We start from the raw sequence: 22,747 nt of genomic DNA on the forward strand, positions 1-22,747 counted from the left end.
TGCATCTGAGTGGCCTACAATAGGTAAATACAGACTGCAGTATGGTCCTTCTTTAAAATCTACTTCATATTATAACATCCCATCATTTTAGATGACTTCATAGCATAGATTCTTTATTCTGATACGTTCTGTAAAACAGATTAATGAGACTAAATAAATAATAATGAGTCTTCCACAGGAGTTAAGCCTCAGTTCAAAGTAACATCTAACGTCTTCAAGAAATTTTGGTAAAGCTGGAACAGTAAAGAGTCACAGTTCCAGGGATCAGACTCTTCAATAATGAGACACACAAGCAGTTTGCCATGGTTCATTAATAAATAGCCTTTTCATCAGTGTTAGTGATTAAGTGATATACTTATTCCTTGATTAAATGTTTTCTTCCATCTTGCCAAGGTTGTGGGGGTTTCTATCCACCATTGTTGTACCTGGCCTGTTCCTCAAAGAAATAATTTATCAATTTTACAGCTGAAAGTTTCTATAATCCCAGGCACAGCTACAGGTTGGGCAGAGAAGAGAATCAGAGCAGCCCTGTGGAGAAGGACTTGGGGGTGTTGGTTGATGAGAAAATGAACATGAGCCGGCAGTGTGCGCTTGCAGCCCAGAAAGCCAACCGTATCCTGGGCTGCATTAAGAGGAGCATGACCAGTAGGTCGAAGGAGGTGATCCTGCCTCTCTACTCTGCTCTTGTGAGACCCCACTTTGAGTAGTGTGCAGTTCTGGTGTCCTCAACATAAAAAGGACATGGAACTGTTGGAACAAGTCCAGAGAAGGGCCACGAGGATGATCAGGGGACTGGAGCATCTCCCGTATGAAGACAGGCTGAAGAAGTTGGGGCTGTTCAGTCTGCAGAAGAGAAGGTTGCATGGAGACCTCATAGCAGCCTTCCAGTATCTGAAGGGGGCCTATAGGGATGCTGGGGAGGGACTCTTCATTAGGGACTGTAGTGAAAGGACAAGGGGTAACGGGTTAAAACTTAAACAGGGGAAGTTTAGATTGGATATAAGAAAGAAGTTCTTTGCTGTAAGGGTGGTGAGGCACTGGAATGGGTTGCCCAGGGAAGTTGTGAATGCTCCATCACTGGTTGTGTTCAAGGCCAGGTTGGACAGAGCCTTGGGTGATATGGTTTAGTGTGAGGTGTCTCTGCCCATGGCAGGGGGGCTGGAACTAGATGATCTTAAGGTCCTTTCCAACCCTAACGATTCTATGATTCTATGATTCTATGATAATTATAAAACCCCAGGTGTTCAAAAACTGTTCCTTTTGCTTTGAGAGAGAATTATTAGACTTGCATAAAACTAGAAACTGTAGACCATCCTGCAGGTAAAAATGAAAGACAAGTACATGAGTAGTGCCCATTTTTTTGTTTTGCTAAAATAAAAAAAAAATGGTCTGAAGGCATGTTGCGTTCCAAAAGACATTAGTTTTATTGTGCTACCTGCAAATTAATTGAAGAGTTTATAAAGAATCTGACATACTTGTTTATGCATAAAAATAGAGGAGTAATTTCTTCCCTTCTCCTTGTTTTCAGTATAGTGGGTTAGTTCCACGGGAGAGCTGGGACATGTGGCATCCAACCTTGGTGGCCGAGGCCCTGTTTGCAATTGCAAACATCTTTAGCTCCCTACGCTTGATCTCATTATTCACTGCAAATTCCCACCTGGGACCTCTGCAGATATCTTTAGGAAGAATGTTGCTGGACATTTTGAAGTTTCTCTTCATATACTGCCTTGTGCTGCTAGCTTTTGCAAATGGATTGAACCAGCTTTATTTCTACTATGAGACAAATGAACCTGGCAACTGCAAAGGAATACGGTGTGAAAAGCAGAATAATGCATTTTCAACGTAAGTGGCTGATCCATTTCTATCCTCCCCTTCTGTCCTTAGTATTTTAATCACTCAGATGTTGTTTACGGGAAAGAGGCTGTTTCTATTGGTATTACAGTGGTGTCCTGACAGACACATCTAAAGTTACCCTAATATAAAAAAATAAATATTAGCATTAAATCAATCTGTAATGATGTTCATCCCATAGTACAGTGAAGTCTGTACAAATCATTATATCTCAAAACATAAAAAGATAAAATAAAGACAACAAGGAGATAATATGGTATTCAGAAATACATGTTTAGAATTAAGGGAAAAAGATCATCAGATCAGAGCTTGCTTATCCAGGCAGCTGTCACACTGCATTTCTGTGATGGCTACTGGTGGGCATTAAATAAGTCTGGTTGTCTAAAGCATGAAGATTCTTTGTAAATGTGATAAACTGAGGCAGGGAAAAACATTCAGTCCAGCCTTCTATTGAAACTGAGTCTACTCCATACAATCAAATACTGTATTCTAATTTCTTGTTAAAAGTCTATTTTTTTAATTTTTTTTTCACTTGAAAAACAGTTTTACTATCTATAGTTCCAAAACTCTACCAAATGAATAATAATACTCTATCTCATCTTTCAACTTTCAATCTGAATCAAAATCCTACTATAAATACCTGTTCCCCATTACCTCCTATCAATCATATCTAGGCTGTTTTTAAAATACGTTTATTATCAATGGCTTCATTCTCAAAGTAAATAATTTTATAAAAATAGCACCTTTTACATCATCTTAATCAAGTCACTTTGCTCAGGCATGTGTATTTTGCATATTAACATCTTATGCAGTTCTAAACTTTGTGTGATCTAAACAGAAAGGCATAAGGAAAATTTTTAGAGCTCCGTATTTATGGAAGCAATATTTGGAAAATAGTGGGGACTTACTGGCAGTAGTGACAGAAGATGATGTTAAGCAAACCATCCTGAGTCTTTTCTGCAGAGTCTGTTCGGCAGCTGAGCAGGAGAGAATAGTGGTTGTTCAGTTTGTGCTCTGGCAAGTGCAAACCATACCAGAGACTCCAGAGGAGTACTTTGTCACTCATATACACTGTACTACAGGCACAGAGATACAGGACCTTGAGTTACTATAAGTAAAAGCACACTGCGCTCTCAGGTTTCTCTGTGGGACAGCACTGTACTGGGTTGCGTGATAAAGTTCTGTTTCACAGATGATAGCGCTTGGTGGGAAAAGGATTTGAAGGGTTATGTTTTGCCCAGTTCAGGACAGCAGGTCTCTGCATGCAGGACCACCCAGGGTGCTACAAGTCCCCGCAGTTCTGCATCCTCCCTTTTCCGGGTGCATGGGGACAGCACTGGTGGCCCACACATCCTGTCCAAGTAACCTGCTCCTGTTGTCAGGGTGAAGGAGCAGGAGGGAGGCCATGGAGAAAACTCACTCCAATTAATACCAACCTATGGGACCAGGCAAGCAGAAAATTTTGCTCCAAACTTTTCATGGGTAAAGGGTCTAACCAGAACCCACCCTTATGACACTGTAGTGTAGCTGAACATTGTATGAAAGTAAAATTATGTCAAACTGTCTAGTTTCAGAGGAATCTTTTTGAAGTTGGTTATTGTTATTTAGCTTCGTAGCTCTTGTCCCAAGCTTCTATAAGGAATATCGTATACTTTAGTTATAAAAGCACAAGTTTCATATGAGCAGCACGTTTGTCTTTTTAATGCCTCCATTCTTGGGAAAACAAAAAATATGCTAATGATAATAATGTTCTTCTAATTATACAACTCCTTTTATCTCAGTGGCTCTCAACACAAACCAGAAATTGCATAAACTGACAACACCAAGTATTTATGAGGATACTGTCATTGTTTAAACACAACCATTGAGTTACTTTGGGATCCTTATTTTACCCTATGCAGTCGAGGCAAAGGGTCAAAATGCTTTCAAAGGCAGGTTCTAAAGATTTCTAAAACTATGTTATCCCTCAGAAGTTTGTACAAGATGAGACTTTCACTGGCAGGCTTATTTATAGATTCAGTATTGTGTATCTAGAAGCTCAGATTTGAAACATTAAGCCATCATTTCCCTAGAAAGATATTCTGTATATGTTGCTTCTATTGTGATAAGTATCATTTATTTCAAGCAAGTCACAGACTTTTGTATGTTTGGGGAAAACCTGAACAATCTGAAAAGTACATGTGTTGTTATACAACCAGTCCTTTTGGGTTTTGTTTTTCAGATTATTTGAAACGCTGCAGTCATTATTCTGGTCTATATTTGGACTCATCAATCTCTATGTGACCAATGTGAAAGCAAGGCATGAATTTACTGAATTTGTTGGGGCCACCATGTTTGGTACATATAATGTAATCTCCTTGGTTGTTCTACTCAACATGCTAATAGCCATGATGAATAATTCTTACCAACTAATTGCTGTAAGTTGTATCCTTAGATAATTTATAATACATACCTTCTCTCTGTTCCTACATCCTATTTTTCTAGCAATAAACCTTTTTTACAGACAGGGTATTGGGACAAATTCTCTGATTCATTCTAATTCCTCTGCTCTGTTTTGGGAGGACCCAGAAACCAGACCCCCGTTAGATTGGGCAGAGGGGAATTTCTCCACAACTGTGAATGAGGAACAGGTGGCCCTGCTGCAGAAGCCAGTTTATGGGTTAAGGATGTCCTAAAGCTGCTGGCAAGTGACAGGAGCTGCTGTCCTGCTCAAGCTGTACTGAGAAAGAGACCCTGCCAAAGATTGTTCTGTCTCTGATGTATTTTTAATGCATTATATTTATTAACCTTTAAAAGGCTGATTTTTTTTTTTTTTTATTTTCATACAGCATGAATATACAGATAATAGATATGGGATGTTTCTTGGACAATTCTGGGCCCATTAGCAATTCAAACAAAAGATCATGATCATTTTGCAGTCTTTCTGTTTTTCTCCTTCAACAAAACCTGTCTTCATCCTTACCAAAGCTACTGTGCTATTTTTATTTCTCAGCTGTCTATTAAGAAGGCTAATGAAAACAAACACTGATTCATCATACGGTAATTCTAATATGATCATGCAGAAAGGAAACAAATGAAAGAAAGCTTCACAGTCGTATATTTTTAAAATGCCCCCCTTTTTTTTTTTTCTAATCAGGAAATTACAAAAGAAATACTGACTACATGTGTTTATATAGTGCTAGCTGGCAAAGTCTGGTGCACAATATCACAACATACTAGGTCATCAAAACTACGACTGCAGTTGAAATAGTTTTCCCACTACAACTTCTGAATTTTTTGTTTTGATTAATTAAAGATTAAAGGCTAGGACTAGACCTATAGTTTAAGTTCTTGGTCACTATGGTTGTCATCCAAATACAATATTGTAAATTTAAACTTCTTGCTCAGCTGCTACATTTAGCAGTCTTTACATGGACTTTAGTTTTGTTTTTTTTTTAAACTTTTCAAAATTATACAATATTATATAGAATCCAAAAGAACTAAAATTTTAAAATAAAATGAAATAAAATTAAATTAAATTAAAATAAAATAAAATAAAATATATAACCCCCTCACAACCTAAATAGGATCTGAATATACAGATCTGAAGCAGAAGGAAAAGGAGATATTCAGCTCAACAGTTTTAAGTAGACTCATGATTTGTTGGGTAAGCTATTTGAGAATTTCTGGGGCTGTCAGTTACTAAGAGAGTTTGTGAGATTTACACACTTGTTGAAGCTGCTACTCAGCAGAGTAATTAGAGTGATCTGTGTGTAATAATGATAAGCTGCTATTATAAAAAAACCCATCTCTTTCAGAAATGTAGCATTTTTCTGCTTATAATTATCTTTTGTTTATTTAAAAGCCTGTAGCAATGAAAGAAAAGTTAAAAGTGGATATATATTGTATGTATACTGAAGTAAAGTAGCTTAGCTTTGCTTTGTGTTAAAGACCTTCTGTCAAAAGAAGATTCCACTATTTTAACAAGAAAATCAATTTATTCAATTTTAACAAGAATCTGTGCTGGTGGTGTGTTTCCTGTGTGCAGGATCATGCAGACATTGAGTGGAAGTTTGCTCGAACAAAACTCTGGATGAGTTACTTCGAAGAAGGAGGAACTCTGCCCACTCCTTTTAATGTCATACCAAGCCCAAAGTCTCTGTGGTATCTGATCAAATGGTTATGGAGACACCTTTGTAAGAAAAAAATTAGAAGAAAACCAGAAAGTTTTGGAACAATAGGGGTAAGTCCTGTGCTTTACTCTGCCTACAGTACTCCTCTTTGTTATATAGGTGAGTCTTTCTCAGCTTTACAGACCATCCAAACTGTCAAATAACGTACATATGAGTTAGAGAATAATTCTAGTAGAGAATGTTTATACCTTACATTCATGTAAATGTATTAGACTGAAAAAAAAAATCATATTTCTGTGCAATGACATAATGAACCATAGAATCAAGGATCATAGAATAGCTAGGGTTGGAAAGGACCTTAAGATCATCTAGTTCCAGCCCCCCTGCCATGGGCAGAGACACCTCACACTAAACCATATCACCCAAGGCTCTGTCCAACCTGGCCTTGAACACAACCAGTGATGGAGCATTCACAACTTCCTGGGCAGCCCATTCCAGTGCCTCACCACCCTTACAGCAAAGAACTTCTTTCTTATATCCAATCTAAACTTCCCCTGTTTAAGTTTTAACCCGTTACCTCTTGTCCTATCACTACAGTCCCTAATGAAGAGTCCCTCCCCAGCATCCCTGTAGGCCCCCTTCAGATACTGGAAGGCTGCTATGAGGTCTCCACGCAACCTTCTCTTCTGCAGGCTGAACAGCCCCAACTTCTTCAGCCTGTCTTCATACGGGAGGTGCTCCAGTCCCCTGATCATCCTCATGGCCCTCCTCTGGACTTGTTCCAACAGTTCCATGTCCTTTTTATGTTGAGGACACCAGAACTGCACACAATACTCCAGGTGAGGTCTCAGAAGAGCAGAGTAGAGGGGCAGGATCACCTCCTTTGACCTGCTGGTCATGCTTCTCTTAATGCAGCCCAGGATACGGTTGGCTTTCTGGGCTGCGAGTGCACACTGCCAGCTCATGTTCATTTTCTCATTGACCAACACCCCCAAGTCTTTCTCCATAGGGCTGCTCTGAATCTCTTCTCTACCCAACCTGTAGATGTGCCTGGGACATGACAGTGCCTCATCTACAGATAATGCAAGAAAGATCAAAAGCAATAAAAATACAAGAGATCAAATAACTATACCTGTCTACGGATCCCAGAAGTGTGGTTGATGATCTCTAGCTCACGTGTCACAGTTCAAGTATCACTGACACATCATGAACCACAGATTCGTGTATAAAGTATTTGTCATGAAATATTCTCTGTCTCTCTTTCTCATCATGTAATGAAATGGGTTTACCATAAGAGCATTCTTACAAAATGCTGTTCCCATTAAATAAAACATTTTGAAAGGTAATAGCATTTACTTGGAATTGCTTACTTGAATTTAAAGCTAGAGTTATTTCAGAATCACATTGGTACCCTATTGTAATAGTGCTGATTGTTAGTGAAATTTCTAGAACAAAAGAGGGGAAAAGAATAGTCTTGCACCTGGATTCAGCAGATGACTTATGCAATATCTCAGCTACGGGCTTTCTCTTGTAGCTGCAGTGGGTAAAGCAGATTTAAATTTCTGCTTCCTAGCTTTACCCAGCTGAGATTGTCAGCAGCAGAGTTTTTCTATATTGTCAAGCAAATATCCAGGCAACAACCTAACCCACTAAGAACTAAATTTTTCTGGTTATGGTTTCTTCATTTCCCATGGTGTGCAAGTCAGTACCTCAATCACTTAACTACTTTCAGCCAGCTCCAACATAAAGAAAATTATGTGGTCATATTTACCACATATTTTTCTGTGTGGTAAAATGTGGGCAATGGTGCTTTCCCTATACTGTAGGGATTTGGTGAATATAAATATTTTCAAGTCTGTTAGGAACTCAGATAGCAAAGCATTATGTGAGAGTATAAGAATTTCATATGTAGGTAAGGGAAAGAAGAAAGGGTTATAATCTTCATGCTGTTGACCCTGGTAACAAAACTTCCATTCATTTCAAAGAAGCCAGGGGATATAATACGGTTCTTTGCTGGACCATTACTCTCTTGACATTTAATTTGTATTTCTTTCCAGTTTCTTGATAAGTTGATTAATAGGGATAGGCTTTTCCTACATATTCTCCAGTCACATCCTGTCATTCAGTTTAATTGCCAGATACACTTGGAGAAATAAGTTCACTTATCTCTCATACTCGTAGATAGGAAAGAAACAGCCAGAAAAGGAAGCTTATGAATGTGAGGACGACATTGAAACAAAGCAGTAATAGACTACAAGAAAGAAACAATGAAAAAAAAAATTGAAATTAATATCAGAAAAGCAGTTAAGAAAGACAAACAGTGATTTGAATAGAATTTTTTTTTTTTAAAGACATGAGCTAGCATAAATAGTGAAGAATTTTGAAAATAAAACATCACTGTGTAATCTAGGAAGGGAAAGAAGTACATGCAGAAAACTTTAAGATTTTATTAGAAAGAGAAAATCATATTTAATTCCCATATTCCTTAAGGGGGACACAGGTCTTTGACAGTCATTCTTTCTACTCATTATCTGCCTACTTTCCTCTTTAAGGAGTTCCCACTATTCTATCAGCTGGAGTCAACGTTATCTTCACATTCGAAAAGTCAATGAACATAACAGGAAAACCTGCCTCAAAGCAGTAACCATAATGTGACATAATGTGAATGTAACTTGGATTACATTGTTTAGTGTTTGGGTGACATGGTTTAGTGTGAGGTGTCCCTGCCCATGGCGGAGGGGGGGTTGGAACTACATGATCTTAAGGTCCTTTCCAACCCTAACTATTCTACTATTCTATGATTCTATGTATTTGTGTGAGGGAGATAGTGAGCAATGCTTCTAGGCGTTTGTTAAACATTTGGTGAGGATGATTAGCTAGTGTAAACTGATGGAGTGATATGAAAATTAATGCCAGTGTATTGAAGCTGACAATCTAGGGTTGGTTAATACAATATCCCTGTTTCACTGAGACAGATCCCAAATACCCTTATACATCCCCCCAAAAACCCTTCAGTACAGTATTTTCTGTCAGACTTTCCATCCAGGATAAGGGATTTTTTTTTTTAGTTTTTTTCCCTCCCAAACTTCAGCTTTTGAAGTTAAATAATTTCTGGCTCTGTGAAATAATAAGGAGAAAAGGTGCTCTCAGAAACATGCTGACTAGCATGGTGAGGAAAGGAATTCGGAAAGATCACCCCCAGATTCCTGTGACTGCCACCTGCAGGGGTACATAAAGAACACCTTCTAGAAATTAGCAGCTTGGATTTTGGAAAACTGGTGCAGGTCAAAGGGCAGGGACTCTATACACAGAGCTGGTTGGGATTTTTTCCAAATGTAATTTTTTTTCTCTTTATGAAAAAAAAAAACCACTAAAACCAAACTTTTTCATTAGTATATACCAGTTTCAAATAAGCATTTGTTGGGAAAGACTTTTCAGCTTCAGGATGATATTTCTGTATGGAGAAAGAAGGAGCAGGTGCCCAGTAAAGCAAATGGCTTGGGCTAAGAGAGAACCAGGTTAATACCCAGTAGATATTTAATTATTTACCCCAAGCACAGCAGTTCTGATATGAGAGATTTCCATCTCAAAGTCATTAAGATCCTGAAGGGGAAAGGTACTCTCTTGGAAGAACAGAAATATGTGATGTGAACCCCTAATTACTGAACTGTTTGGGTGTGGAGGACATAGGCAAGGAAGAGATGTGGGACATTTTTGGTTTATTTCTGTAGAGTAAATTTTAAAATAAAAATGTTGATGGAAGAAAATGGAAATCCTAAAGTATGTGACCCAATAGGGCTATATCCATTGCTAGTTTCTTACAGAATAGGCACTTAGCTGAAAGAATAGCTGAAACCCCTGTGAAGCAGAGGGCTCACCAGAAGAGCCATCATGGCAACAAGACTTCCAGGTGCCCAGAGAAAGTGAGTGGCTGTAGCTGACTAGGCAGATTCAGTCCATACATCTGTGCAACTCATAAAACTTCAGCTAGCTCCTCAGGTATAACACAAGGCCCATTAGGGCTATCTGAATTTGGAACACTGTGATTTCTAGGCACAGTTATGTACCCAAGCTCCAAAATGAAATCAGATGTGGGTATGCAATATTTGCTCTGATTTCCATGAAAATCTTTTCATACCCATCAAAGTGTGAGAGCCATTATTTACTCCAGCAGTCAGGTGTACACACAGTTTGAGTAGATGTAAAACAGATGCTGCTCACTGGATTTTCCCCAAGAGGTTAAGTCCTTGGAGAATGCATGGGCACATCACGGTGATCTCAGCTTGTCCTGGGGGAATGTGCTGTTTCCTGGTTTTGAAAAACTTATTCACCCACAGCTAAGTGTTGGTTTCCCAGAGCTTTTTCAATTGTCTGAAAAAACTACATTACAAATTGAATTTAGAATTTCTATGCCCTATGAACCAAAGGGAAATGAAGACTTTCTTTGCCTTTTGTTCACAAATCTCAGTTGACAGCTCTCTGACTCCAGCTCACTGGAATATCCCCTGTAATAATGCTGACCTCACAGCTACAAGATAAGCTTTGTTGGGACCTACTTCATATTATTGAACTCCACATTGTGTACTCTGATTCCTTCCCTATGACCATTCCTGGGGAAAAAATAAAACAACACTGTAGGCTCAGTTTTGGGCTCATTTCCTTATATTCGCTATATGGATGTATGGATGCCATGTTGTTTGTAAGGCAGAACCTAGATTTCAAAACATTTTTTTTTAAACCTTTAAATGCCAACTTTCCTATTAGGAAGCTTTACTCAGTGGTGATGTACTATAGTGTTTTCCAGCAGAAAAAGCAATAGCGTGCATCCAAAATCAGGGCTAGAGGATACAAAACAGATGATTGGTGGATCAGGCATGATGTCTGCATAAGAAACTTTAGTACCAAAAAGACAGGAATTATGAGCTAGGAATGATTAAAGGATGCATTAAATGTGTCACCAACAATCCACTATAAAAAATATATATGTATGTACACTTGCAAGTTCATTATATGCAGGCAGAACTTGTAAAGAAAGAGTTCAGATTCAGAATAGTTTACAGTAGACATGCTAGTGAAAGGATTTAACTGACTTGAATGAAGAAGGAAAATGTCAGTAGAAATAAGTATGACACAGTTGCTTGCAGGGACCATTTACAGTGTTGCTTGTAACAAAGCTATCACGGGAAAGAACAGAGTCTGCAGGCAAGTGAGGTGCCTCTGAAGAAAGCTGATTAATTTGCTTCTTGAATGTCAGCTCTGTGGTTCTGCCAGCCTTTGTTGTACTGGGACAGCTGAAGCAGTAGGTGGGGGAGTCAACAGGAGCTTTTTCAAAGGACAGTTTTTTATCCAAAGCAGCGCACTGTCCAACCGCACCGATGGCAGCTTCTCCAGCGCAGCTACAGCTTGAAGAAAGGACAGGATGGTTACATGTTGCTTACTAGTACTTCAGATCTGCTGTTAATCAGAGAAAGATCTTCTACCTTTCAGATTGCAGCACATCTTTATTTTCTGTCATTTTGACATATCCCAGGTGTGCAGAATTCTCTTTAGCTATTACCACAAAGATCTCCTACACTCAAATGTCTGAAATAACAGTGTGTGCTGCTCTTTGCATATATATATGTGGCAGTTCTGTTAACTTTGTCACTCACCTTTGCAAAAGCCAGATTAGTAAAGTAATTGTACTGATTGGGCAGAAGGTTTCCTAACTGCCTGAGGCTTTTGGGTGTCTCAAGGCTACTGCTGTTGGCCACCTGAAATTCATTGCTATTTCAAGAAAGAGATGTAAGAAAAGAAACCTCAATCCCACTGGAATAAATTGTACTGTTTTACTCAAGTTACATTCCACTCGATGTTTGATCAGTTGCCAGAAAGTTTTTTACATATAATTTAAAGTATTTCAGAGGAGAAAATGTAAAGGATCATTAGGAATATCTGGTGATATTTTTATGTGTGTGTGTACATCTGATGTATAGATAAAAAGTTACCTCTTTTCTATTTTTTTTATTTTGCTGCTATTTTGCCAAGCAACCTACATGATAATTATTACCATTTGTCAGAGAAAATATCCTTTCCCCTTCTCCTATTCTTTGTTCTCCAAGTGGAAAATGATGCAACTCCTAAGTCAATATAAGTATTTTGTATTTTCTCCATAACGTGCATTATTGAAAATTGAAGTTCCTTCCACCTGGAATGGGAATCAGTAATCTGGAGTGTTTGCTGTGGAGCCAAGAACCTTCTCATGGGAAAACCTGTCAACACAGATTAAGTTCATATGGGATGCTTCTATTGAAGATAAGGAATATATATGCCATGACTTAAGGCCCTTTCCAACCCTAACTATTCTATGATTCTATGATTCTAAGTAATTTAAGATTATCAACCTTTTCCCTGCTAATGAGATTTTTCTTCCAAACAATGCAAATTACTAGGAATGGCATAAGCAGAAAGACCAAAATTATTATCAGCACTAGGAGATCTTCTATTCAAGCTTAGTAAATTATATCAGTGCCCCCTTTGGAAAGTGTTTTATAATCCCCTTCAGTTTCATGACCTAATAAGACATTATCCTCAGAAGAATGTTGTTATATTTAGTTAGATTTAACTTTGTCAGCCATAGCTTTCAACACTTGAAGAAGCGCATAGCACAGTGGTTACTTGAAACAACTTTTGAACCACAGATTAGACTATGACCACATAAAGAAAAAGCAGGCTGGCTGAAAACTAAACAAGTACAATATGAATATTAATGCAATTTTATTTATTTATAGTGAATAGTTTGATTTTCAGATGTGTTTAAGCAAAGATTCATTCTGCTTTCAGGAGTCAAAAGGCCATTATGAACTGGAGACTGAATCTGAACATTTAAACAGGAGATAGAGAAGTGATGGGTGTAGTAACTTTTATAGGTTATTTGTATGCATAATTTGCTGTACAGTATTTATGTGTCTGTGTTTAAAAACTCACCATTAAATGCATTCTCTTTAACCTTCTCAGTGGTATGGATTGAAAACAATTGTTAAGTATAATAAAACTGTTCTGGACATGTTACTACATATATGAAATTGTTTTAAAATCCACAGCCTCTGTTTCTGGGAATTTCAGAATCAGTTGGACAACAAGAATAAACATGATTTAGCCGTTTCTTGTTATGGGTACAGAATGAAACCTATGCATTTATTTCACATTTCACTGTGAAATAAAGCAGAGCAGACAGCAACTGCAGAAAGTATTCTGCAAGATGAAAGTAATAATTTGTTTTGTTTATATGAGTTATTAGCTTTACCTGAACTGAAGTGCATTTCAATTACACCTTAAAGTGTTTTTTTCCTTTGTAAGTCAGATCTGTTGTTGAGCTCTCTTAGCAACAGACCCCCTTCAGTGCCCTCTCAGCAGGAATGAAACATCTCCATCGTGTGGTCAACTGCGAAAAATCAGAATTTTTTTCTGAAAATCGGCTAAAGGCGGGTGGTGGGACGGTATCAGCCTCCCCATGGCTGCCTTGCCCCTCTCGTCCCGGCGGTGGGGATGCTCGCCTGTCCCTCCACTCCTAAACAAAAGAAATTTCTATCTTCTCTTTGGACAAGGCATAGATACAGAAACACCATCTGGAAAAATACTGAAGGCAAGATGCTTATGGATAAAGCCCTACAGTACAGTGGCTGTTCAGACTGATTGAGAAATCATGATCTTCCCCTTTCTATTATTTTTTTGTGAAGCCCAATCACACAGCTACTGCATCCCTCAAATTATTTACAAACAAGAAGTCGGCTCTGAAGACTAAACTGATTTGGAGTACAGGGAAAGTGTTAATTATAAATTGCCAATCAGTTTCATGTACAAGAAGGTGACAAAACACCTTACTGTGAACTGCCTTATTATGTAACTGAGGTAAATTTTAACAAGCCCCTTGGATGTCTTTTTACCCTGTTTTAAGATGCTGTAAGTATTCTGGTTTGTACAAATGCAGTTAGTGGTTAGACACCATTTTTTCTCACCAGCAGCAGATATAAGAACCCAAGTTAAAATTGTCTTTCTTTCACGAGTCAGAGATAATTAAGGTATAGAACAGGGAGATGTGACTCAGTATGCTATTGAGGACAACAATAATTCAAGGACTAAGTAATTCGAGATGTTTATTTTTTTTCAACCCATCTTCTGGATAGCCCTTAGATATTGCAGTATAAACTAATGCAACACTTGCTTAAAGCTTGAACCATGCTTTCATCCTACTACGCTTCTTTTTGCTGTTCCTATTCAGAGTTATTAACCCTCTTACCCTCCTTCCCTACCAACACCAAACTGCACTGCAGTTTAGGTTTCTTTCTTCCATCCCCTCTCTATGACCAAGTGTTTTTTAATAGGGAACTAAGCAGGAAATTTTCCCTTCAGTATGGTTTTATAGTGCAGGTATTGGTTAGGTCTATCTTAAATGAAACATTAGGAGCCATAGCAAGTGTCTTGCTAATACAATGCTTATGTCAAGCTGTTCTCAATTCAGTAAAATACTCCTCAGTCTTTGCTCCAACACCACTGTCTTCAGCAGACTTTGACCAACCCCTCAGCTTAGTACATACCACATACTGCACAGGCCTGCTGTTTTGTTATGCAGTAAATATTTTACTACCAGGCAAGGATTTATGTTTTTTTGTTCTTTTCTAGAGGCGTGCAGCTGACAATCTGAGAAGACATCATCAGTACCAGGTACAGGCCCATATTTTTTGGGGGTTTTTTTACAATTTTTTTTCAGTGCTTCCAGAAAGTTCATGGGGTAAAAAAAAAAAAAAAAGGAAGAATTTCATGGGAAAGAAGAAAAAAAAAAAAGAAGGACTAATTCACAAAATGAATACTTATTTCATCCTCAGCAAACAAGCTTAGTATTTTTGGTGTTCAAAAAAACAGCATTTGAGAAATAGGGTTTTCTACTTTTGGGGTGCAAAAGGGTATTTTATAGAGCAATAATATATGGAGTAGTATTTTGCCCGCTGTAACATGGATTGCCTTTTAAAAAAACATTCCACATAGTCCCACCTCCCTGCTGGGGTTCATCAGGATTATATGTGCAGCTCACTGACATGTTTCATGAGAACCTGCTCTCCATCGCTCCACCTCTGTTTCCCCACAGACTTCCTGTCACAAACTTCCTGTCCCTTAATAAGCCAACTTCCCAGATACCCTGTAAGCTGTTCTACTCCATTCTTCCTGCTTTAGCCTCTGATTTTTTGAGATTATTGCACAAGGAATAATTTTCAGATTTATTTTCAATTTTTGTTGCAAGTTAAACAAGATGTGGACTCTACACTTGTAGGTTTAGTAATTAATGGATTACATATGAGAAACGGTAAAGTAGGACTTTTCCAACCTGAAAAAGAGACAGCTGTGAGACGTACAACAGGGACCTATAAAATCGGGGGAAGGTGAACACAGAGCAGCTGTTTACCACCCATCTACAAACTGAATACCAGACACATACTGCACTGCATTAGTAAGGCTGTAGGCAGCACTTTGAGAGACGTGATTATTCCTCTCCAGCCCACACTTGTAAGACTGGAGCAGTGTGACCTGTTTTGGGCCCCCCACTGCAAGAGAGTTGTTAACAAACAGGAAGGAATCCAGGAAACAGCCACCAAGATGGTTAGAAGGCTGACGTAAAGGAGAAACCCGCATTTCAGCCTGGGGTAGGTTAAGGGGGATCTAATTGCTGCCTTCAAGAGCACAGTGGGTGGTTAGAGAGAAAGGCAGCCAGAGTTTTCTTGGAAAAGGAGTCAATGGACACAAACTGCAAGAAGGGAAATTCTGTAAGGAAAATCATCATCACAGTGATGGTAGTAAAGAATTGGAAAAAGTTGCTCATGGAGGCTGCAGCATCTTCACCCTTAGAGATATTCAGCACTTGACTGGTTACAGCCATGAGCAGGACCAGAGAGCCTCCAGGCATCTCTTCCAATCTAAATAAATTTACAATTTTTAGAAGTAGAAGGCAACATGGAAACTATCACAGAGCAGGTTAGAAATGAATAAACCCCTACACAGAATCTTATTCCAGCTATACTGTGGAATTTATTGGTGGGGGATTTGTGGATGCTGAGAATTTACATGAGTTCAAAACACATAGGAAAACCTGTCACAGGCCATTAAACCTAGAGTTGCTGTTGCTGATTCAGAAAGTCTTTGAATCTCACATCGCAGGAGGTTTGGGAGAGTATAGCTGGAAATAAGATTATACAACCACAATAGACTTATAGTCCCTCATGAGGCATCAGCAACTGCTCACTGTCAGATTGCCTGCTACTGGTATGAGACATGCCTTCAGTGAAATGCAATACAGCTCTTTTCAGGGCAATTAAAGTCATCACTTTCCACTGCAAAGCAGAACAAATTTCCAACCAGATACAAGGTTTGTACATTTTTTGTCATGTTCCTAAAGCACAAAGAAGCCCAAGCAGGCCTGGTGAGTGTAGGTTTAGTAACTAATCTCAAGAAAGCTAACACAATATTTTATGTTTTTAGGAAGTTATGAGAAATCTGGTGAAAAGATATGTTGCAGCAATGATAAGAGATGCCAAAACTGAGGAAGGACTGACAGAAGAAAATTTTAAGGTATGTGTTTTTTTATATGTTTATAGGTGTTCTAGTAAGATATTATAAGACCGTGAAGCATATTTCTCACACTCCTCATTTATTTAGGTAGTGTGTAACTCACTTCCTAGAGCAGTGTCTGTGTCATGATGGACCACACAGGCATAGTATTGTACATCGACACCAGCAAATCTCCCTCTTTCTCTGGAGCAATAATCAGTTTCATCAGCTGGTTTGAATTGTGCCAAGTGGTGTAAGGGGACAACAAAGGGGGACTAAGTGGGTGTAACAACATATAATATTTGGTAAAGCAAGATGCAAACAGTTTCAGCACCTTAGCAAATAGATTTTTTTTCTGCTAAAGTCTGCTATCATGCAGCTAGTGGTGAGATTGCACTTTGATTCCTGTGTTCAGTTCTAGGCCCCTCATTTCAGGAGAGATATTGAGTTGCTGGAGCAGGTCCAGAGACAGGCAATGAGGCTGATGAAGGGTCTGGAGAATAAGTTGTAAGAGGAACAGCTGGGAGAACTGGAGGTGTTTAGTCTGGAGTAGAGAAAGCTCTCTACAGCTACGTGAAAGGAGGTTGTAGTGAGGTGGGGGTCAGTCTCTTCTCCCAAGTAACAAGCAATAGGACAAGAGGAAACAGCCTCAAGCTGCACCAGAGGAGGTTTAGATTAGATATTACGAAATATTTCTTCACTGAGAGGGTGATCAGGCATTGGAACAGGCTGCCCAGGGAAGTGGTGGAGTCACCGTCCCTGGAAGTGTTTGAAAAACGTGTAGATGAGGCCCTCAGTGACGTGGTTTAGTGGTGGACTTGCCAGTCCTGGGGTAATGGTTGGTGATTTTAAATGTCTTTTCCAACCTAGTTGGTTCTATGATTCTATTATTTATTTGTATTTATAATTTATTTATTTATTACTTAAAAGACAGAAAATTTAAATAAGTAGTCAAATATATTTCATATTTAGTATATATCACAATGCCTACATCCATTACTGTGTATTTCTAGCATCTTGCTCTTTTTCAGACCTCAAACTTCAAGTATTCAAAATCATATTCATCTGGCTAAGTTTATGCATGCAGAAGATATAGCCAGAGCCTGAGCTAATTGCTTCATTATTGCTTTATTCAGATCACCTTGAGTGCCATCACACGGCACACACAGAACGTCAGGCCCAGTCAGCATAGGTTTATGAAAGGGGAATCCTGCTTGACTCCTGCTTTGTGGTTTGGTTGATATGCTGGAGGGAAGGAATGCCATCCAGAGGGACCTTGACACGCCTGTGAGGTGGGCTGATGCCAACCTCATGAAGTTTAACCATGCCAAGGGCAAGGTCCTACACCTGGGTCGGAGCAATCCCAGGCACAGCTACAGGTTGGGCAGAGAAGGACTTGGGGGTGTTGGTTGATGAGAAAATGAACATGAGCCGGCAGTGTGCACTCGCAGCCCAGAAAGCCAACCGTATACTGGGCTGCATCAAAAGGAGTGTGACCAGCAGGTCGAAGGAGGTGATCCTGCCCCTTTACTCTGCTCTTGTGAGACCTCACCTGGAGTATTGTGTGCAGTTCTGGTGTCCTCAACATAAAAAGGACATGGAACTGTTGGAACAAGTCCAGAGAAGGGCCACGAGGATGATCAGGGGACTGGAGCACCTCCTGTATGAAGACAGGCTGAGAAAGTTGGGGCTGTTCAGCCTGGAGAAAAGAAGGCTGCTTGGAGACCTTATAGCAGCCTTCCAGTATCTGAAGGAGGCTATAAGGATGCTGAGGAGGGACTCTTCATTAGGGACTGTAGTGACAGGACAAGGGGTAATGGGTTAAAACTTAAACAGGGGAAGGTTAGGTTGGATATAAGAAGGAAATTCTTTCCTGTTATAGGGTGGTGAGGCACTGGAATGGGTTGCCCAGGGAGGTTGTGAATGCTCCATCCCTGTCGGTGTTCAAGGCCAGGTTCTACAGAGCCTTGGGTGACATGGTTTAGTGTGAGCTGTCCCTGCCCATGGCAAGGGGGCTGGAACTAGATGATCTTAAGATCCTTTCCAACCCTAACTGTACTATGATTCTATGATTCTATGGCTCACGTTCTATTACAAGGTGACCACTTAATGGATGAGGGACAGGCTGTGGACGTTGTCTAGGCTTTAGTAAAGCCTTTGACAGCATTTCCCACAGCATTATCCTGGAGAAACTGAATGTTCATTGCTTAAACAGGTATATTTTTTGCTGGGTATATTCCATGAGGGAACTGGGGTTGTTTAGCCTGGAGAAAAGGAGGCTCAGGGAGGGGCTTATTGTTTTCTAAACCAACTACCTGAAAGGATGTTGTAGTGAGGTGGGGGTCAATAACTTCTTCCAACTAACAAGTAATAAGAGGAAACAGCCTCAAGTTGTGCCAGGGAAGGTTTATATTGGATATTAGGAAAAATTTCTTCCCTGAAAGGGGTGCCAATCATTGGAACAGGCTGCCCAGGAATGTGGTTGAGTCACTGTCCCTGAAGGTATTTAAAAGATGTGTAGATGTGGTGCTTAGGGACATGGTTTAGTGGTGGACTTGGCAGTGTTTGGTTTACAATTGGACTAAACAATCTTAAAGGTCTATCCCTTTGGAGAAAATGAAGAGAAATAGAAACCTCCTGAAAGCAAGGTGCCTTCTGCTGAGAAAATAGTTTGACAGATGTTGCACTGGCTGATATCAGCCTGCAATAATTAGTTGTGATTTACCTGCTAGCTGCCAAACGTTTAGTGGAAATAGACAAAGCCCTAGCTGTGCTGCTACTCACAGGGAAGTGTGCGCACATGTGTGCCTAGGGCATGCATGTGTCTCCATGTGTGCGTAAAGGATGGTGTTAAGAGCTGAACAAAATGGTGTTATCATGATGGGATTACACTCTCTAGCAGATTGGGTGCAAGTCTTCAAGATGTCTGTGCTCCTTCCTCCACCACTGACAGTGATTTCTATGAGCAGTCTAGGCTAAGGCATATTTCCTCTGAAGTTTCATCTGATAGAATTACTGATTGCTTTTCTGACTCACCTGGAAGATCCATTCGACAGTCTGCAAAGCACCTTGAAATGCCAGGTATTATTCATATGGTGAAGTTTATTACTGATCCCTAGCATAAGGCTATTTTTTTTCTCTTTTTAATTACAAAAGGAAAAGTCAAATTAGCTTTTGTGCTCTGTTGTTTCATCTTTCTTCCTAAATTGTAGGAGTTAAAACAAGATATTTCCAGCTTTCGTTTTGAAGTCCTGGGTTTGTTAAAAGGAAACAAGCTGTCTAATTTGCAGACTGCAAAAATGAACAAAGACAATTCCTCTCTGTCAGAAAATGAAGAAAATAGTGAGAGTGAAGAAAACAAGAAAGGAAAGAAAAAGAACTTCAGCCTTTTTGACATAACAACTATGATTCACCCAAGATCAGCCACTATTGCCTCTGAAACACATAATGTAAGCAACGGCTCAGCGATGATGGTGTCAGATTCCACTAAGGAGAAACAAAAGCGTGTGAATTTTGTAACAGACATAAAAAATTTTGGGTTATTTCACAGACGATCAAAACCAAACTCTTTGGAGCAGAGTACAAATAAAATATACACCGTTTCTGAAGCAGTTTCCCGTCAACAGGCAGAAGAACAAAGTGAGAAAACTAATGAACTGGAAGAGGGAGAACTGACCATGAACTGTGAATTAAATATCCAAAATCCTGACAAAAAATGCATGTTAGGTGAGTCACAGAATAATGGTGACTCTTTGGATTCACAGGAAGAGGGAAGTATTTGTGCTTCAGAAACAGAGAAAATGGAGATACAGAACTCAGAACCAGCCACATCGCAGGATCAGCTGGACAAGGAATTGGAGATTAGCATTGACTGTGATGAGAAACAGGAAACAATTGATCAGGGTGATTATGTGATAACAAGGTTGTGATGCTTACAGGAGGAAGCATTTACAAATATATATATTTTGCATAGTGCTTTTTTTGGGGGGGGAATGTTTTAATAGTCATATTAGCAAATGAAGAATTACACTTTGTAGTACTCAACTGTGGCACATGATCTTGTAACATAGTAGTCAAGAGAAAGATAATACGGGAACCTTCTGTTTTGTAGCCTGCTTTAGCTTTCACGATTTGTTTTACATTTTTTAATAAATGGAAGCATCTTGTATTCTTGTACTGTTGCAATAACCCACAGAAACTTTTTAGCTATCTTTTTCAATTACAACAAATGCAATTTCTCTCATATGATAGTTGACTCCTATGATAAATATTTTTCTATGCAAATAAAAAAGTAGCTTAAGAAACTTTTAAGCCTTTATTTAACTTTGTAGGTTCTTAAAAGATTCTGGGCACCATAATAATCATAAGCTGTTCCTGTCAGCATAGTTCATGTCAAGCTATTAGAATCATTTATTTAAATTGATATAAATTTAATTTCTTTCAAAAGCTATACGGAATCAAAATATAAAATATATTCTTTTATTTATTGAAGGAACATGAATACCTGTAAGTTATGAAAGTTCGGTCTATTTGATTATTCAATTACAGCTTTTTCCACCCAGCAAAAGGATTATTACTGTCCTGTTACCATTGTTAGAAGCATTTGCAGGATTTGAAGACTAAAAAAATAGTGTTTCTTGTAGTAAAAGGAATAACTGTGGCTTGCTAAGAACTGATGATTGATTACTCTCTGGAAATCCGTAATCACAACAGCTACTGCTTCTTCAACCATTTATTTTTCCAAACATGGACAACCTATGCACTTTGCCTTCAACTTATGCTTTTGCCTTCACAATACACTCATATTTGCTAAGAGCAAGATACTTCAGGAATAAATAAACATACAATTGTCCCGAGTACTTGGAAAAATGCAGCAATTTATTGAGAAGTTTTTAAAGGCAGGCCTTAAGAGAGTTTCTTTGACAACTTCAGAGTTTTGGGGGAACCTGACAGGAGGTTTTGATAAAAAATACTTAGACATTTAAATGTGTAAAGAAAACCTAATAGTATTTTTCATAACTGATGAGTGACTTATTGTCTTAGTCAAAGCAAGTATTTTTAAAATTAAATGGTCTGTTTCTTTTTAACCAGTGACTGGTGTTCTACATTATTAAAAATGTAATTTTACAACTGACCTAAAAATAACTACCCTTGAACTATCAGCACCATCCTTCTTCTCTCTTGGAAACATGAGAATATACCACATTGGTGTGGTCATTTCATTCTTAACTTGCCTAGCACTGCCATAATAGATTTTGCAGTTCATCTTAGCCTATATTAAGGAACCTCCAGACGCATAGAGTGCACTTACATTGCAGATGAAATCCATCACAAGTAACTCCCACCTTGTAGGACCTGACAGAAAGCCACACCATTGTGGATCTAAACGGTCATGGTACTGAACTGAGTTCTGAAATTCCAGATAAATCCCTGTCATCTCTATACATTTAGGTGAGTTCTCTAGCTCTACTTTATACATGTGCTATTGTGAACTCACATATTGAAAGCTTCCTTCCTGTATCTCTATCTGTGCCATGGCACCTAGGAGTGAGTTATTTGAGCCAAAATGGAAAATATGAGCAATAATTGGAAAACAGTTTGTATAGCTTTGCAACAATACATTCAAACAACATTTGATTACTAAGATATGGTTGATTTCCATCTTGGCCTCTTGACTTCTCTGTGACGCCCCCTCGCCTTCCTTCATGTCTCTCTCCTTATCCATCTTTAGATTGTGAGCTCCGCGGGGCAGGGCCTGTAGCTTCTGTTTGGAAAGCACCTGAATTATCACAAGCATAAAAAGAAATAAATAATAATAATAATGGTGGAAAAACTTCATATCATTTTTACTAGATCAGCTCTTTTAGAGAGTTCTCTTTTCTACTGTAAAATTTGTGTTAGGAATAGCATAAAGCAAATGTGTCATATGTTGTCATAAAGTTCTTTATATCCTATATACATATACATATATCCTATATATTTATAGACAGTCCTTCTCCACCACTGATTTCACTTTCTCATTCTTCATCATGGTTTGTAACACCTTAGAGTTCTAAGCTTAGTACCCTTTTATTAACAAAATTCAAAACAAACAGTCCTTGCTCTAAAAAGCTTTCAATGCTTTTCAGCCATGTGGTTTCATTACAGAAAAAATGTGCCTGAGTGGGGTATTTATAATGCCATTTATAAGTGCCATTAACAGAACA

At 38.8% G+C, this 22,747-nt stretch overlaps 1 protein-coding gene across 2 annotated transcripts in view; it reads left to right on the forward strand.

Moving 5' to 3' along the window:
* Positions 1-21,628, forward strand: part of TRPC4 (transient receptor potential cation channel subfamily C member 4) — a 143,223-nt gene extending 121,595 nt beyond the window's left edge. For both annotated transcript variants that reach the window (XM_062614994.1, XM_062614993.1), the window contains 6 exons: positions 1,529-1,842; positions 4,073-4,268; positions 5,879-6,073; positions 14,625-14,666; positions 16,473-16,562; positions 19,754-21,628. In XM_062614994.1, coding sequence (XP_062470978.1) covers positions 1,529-1,842; positions 4,073-4,268; positions 5,879-6,073; positions 14,625-14,666; positions 16,473-16,562; positions 19,754-20,470 — 1,554 coding nt within the window. In that variant the 3' untranslated portion in view covers positions 20,471-21,628. The remainder of the gene's footprint in view (positions 1-1,528; positions 1,843-4,072; positions 4,269-5,878; positions 6,074-14,624; positions 14,667-16,472; positions 16,563-19,753) is intronic.
* The last annotated feature ends 1,119 nt before the right edge of the window (positions 21,629-22,747 follow it).

Source organism: Pezoporus occidentalis, unplaced genomic scaffold (assembly GCF_034315485.1).
Source record: "Pezoporus occidentalis ecotype Australia unplaced genomic scaffold, CSIRO_AGI_Poc_V1 ctg18, whole genome shotgun sequence".
Lineage (NCBI taxonomy): Eukaryota > Metazoa > Chordata > Aves > Psittaciformes > Psittacidae > Pezoporus > Pezoporus occidentalis.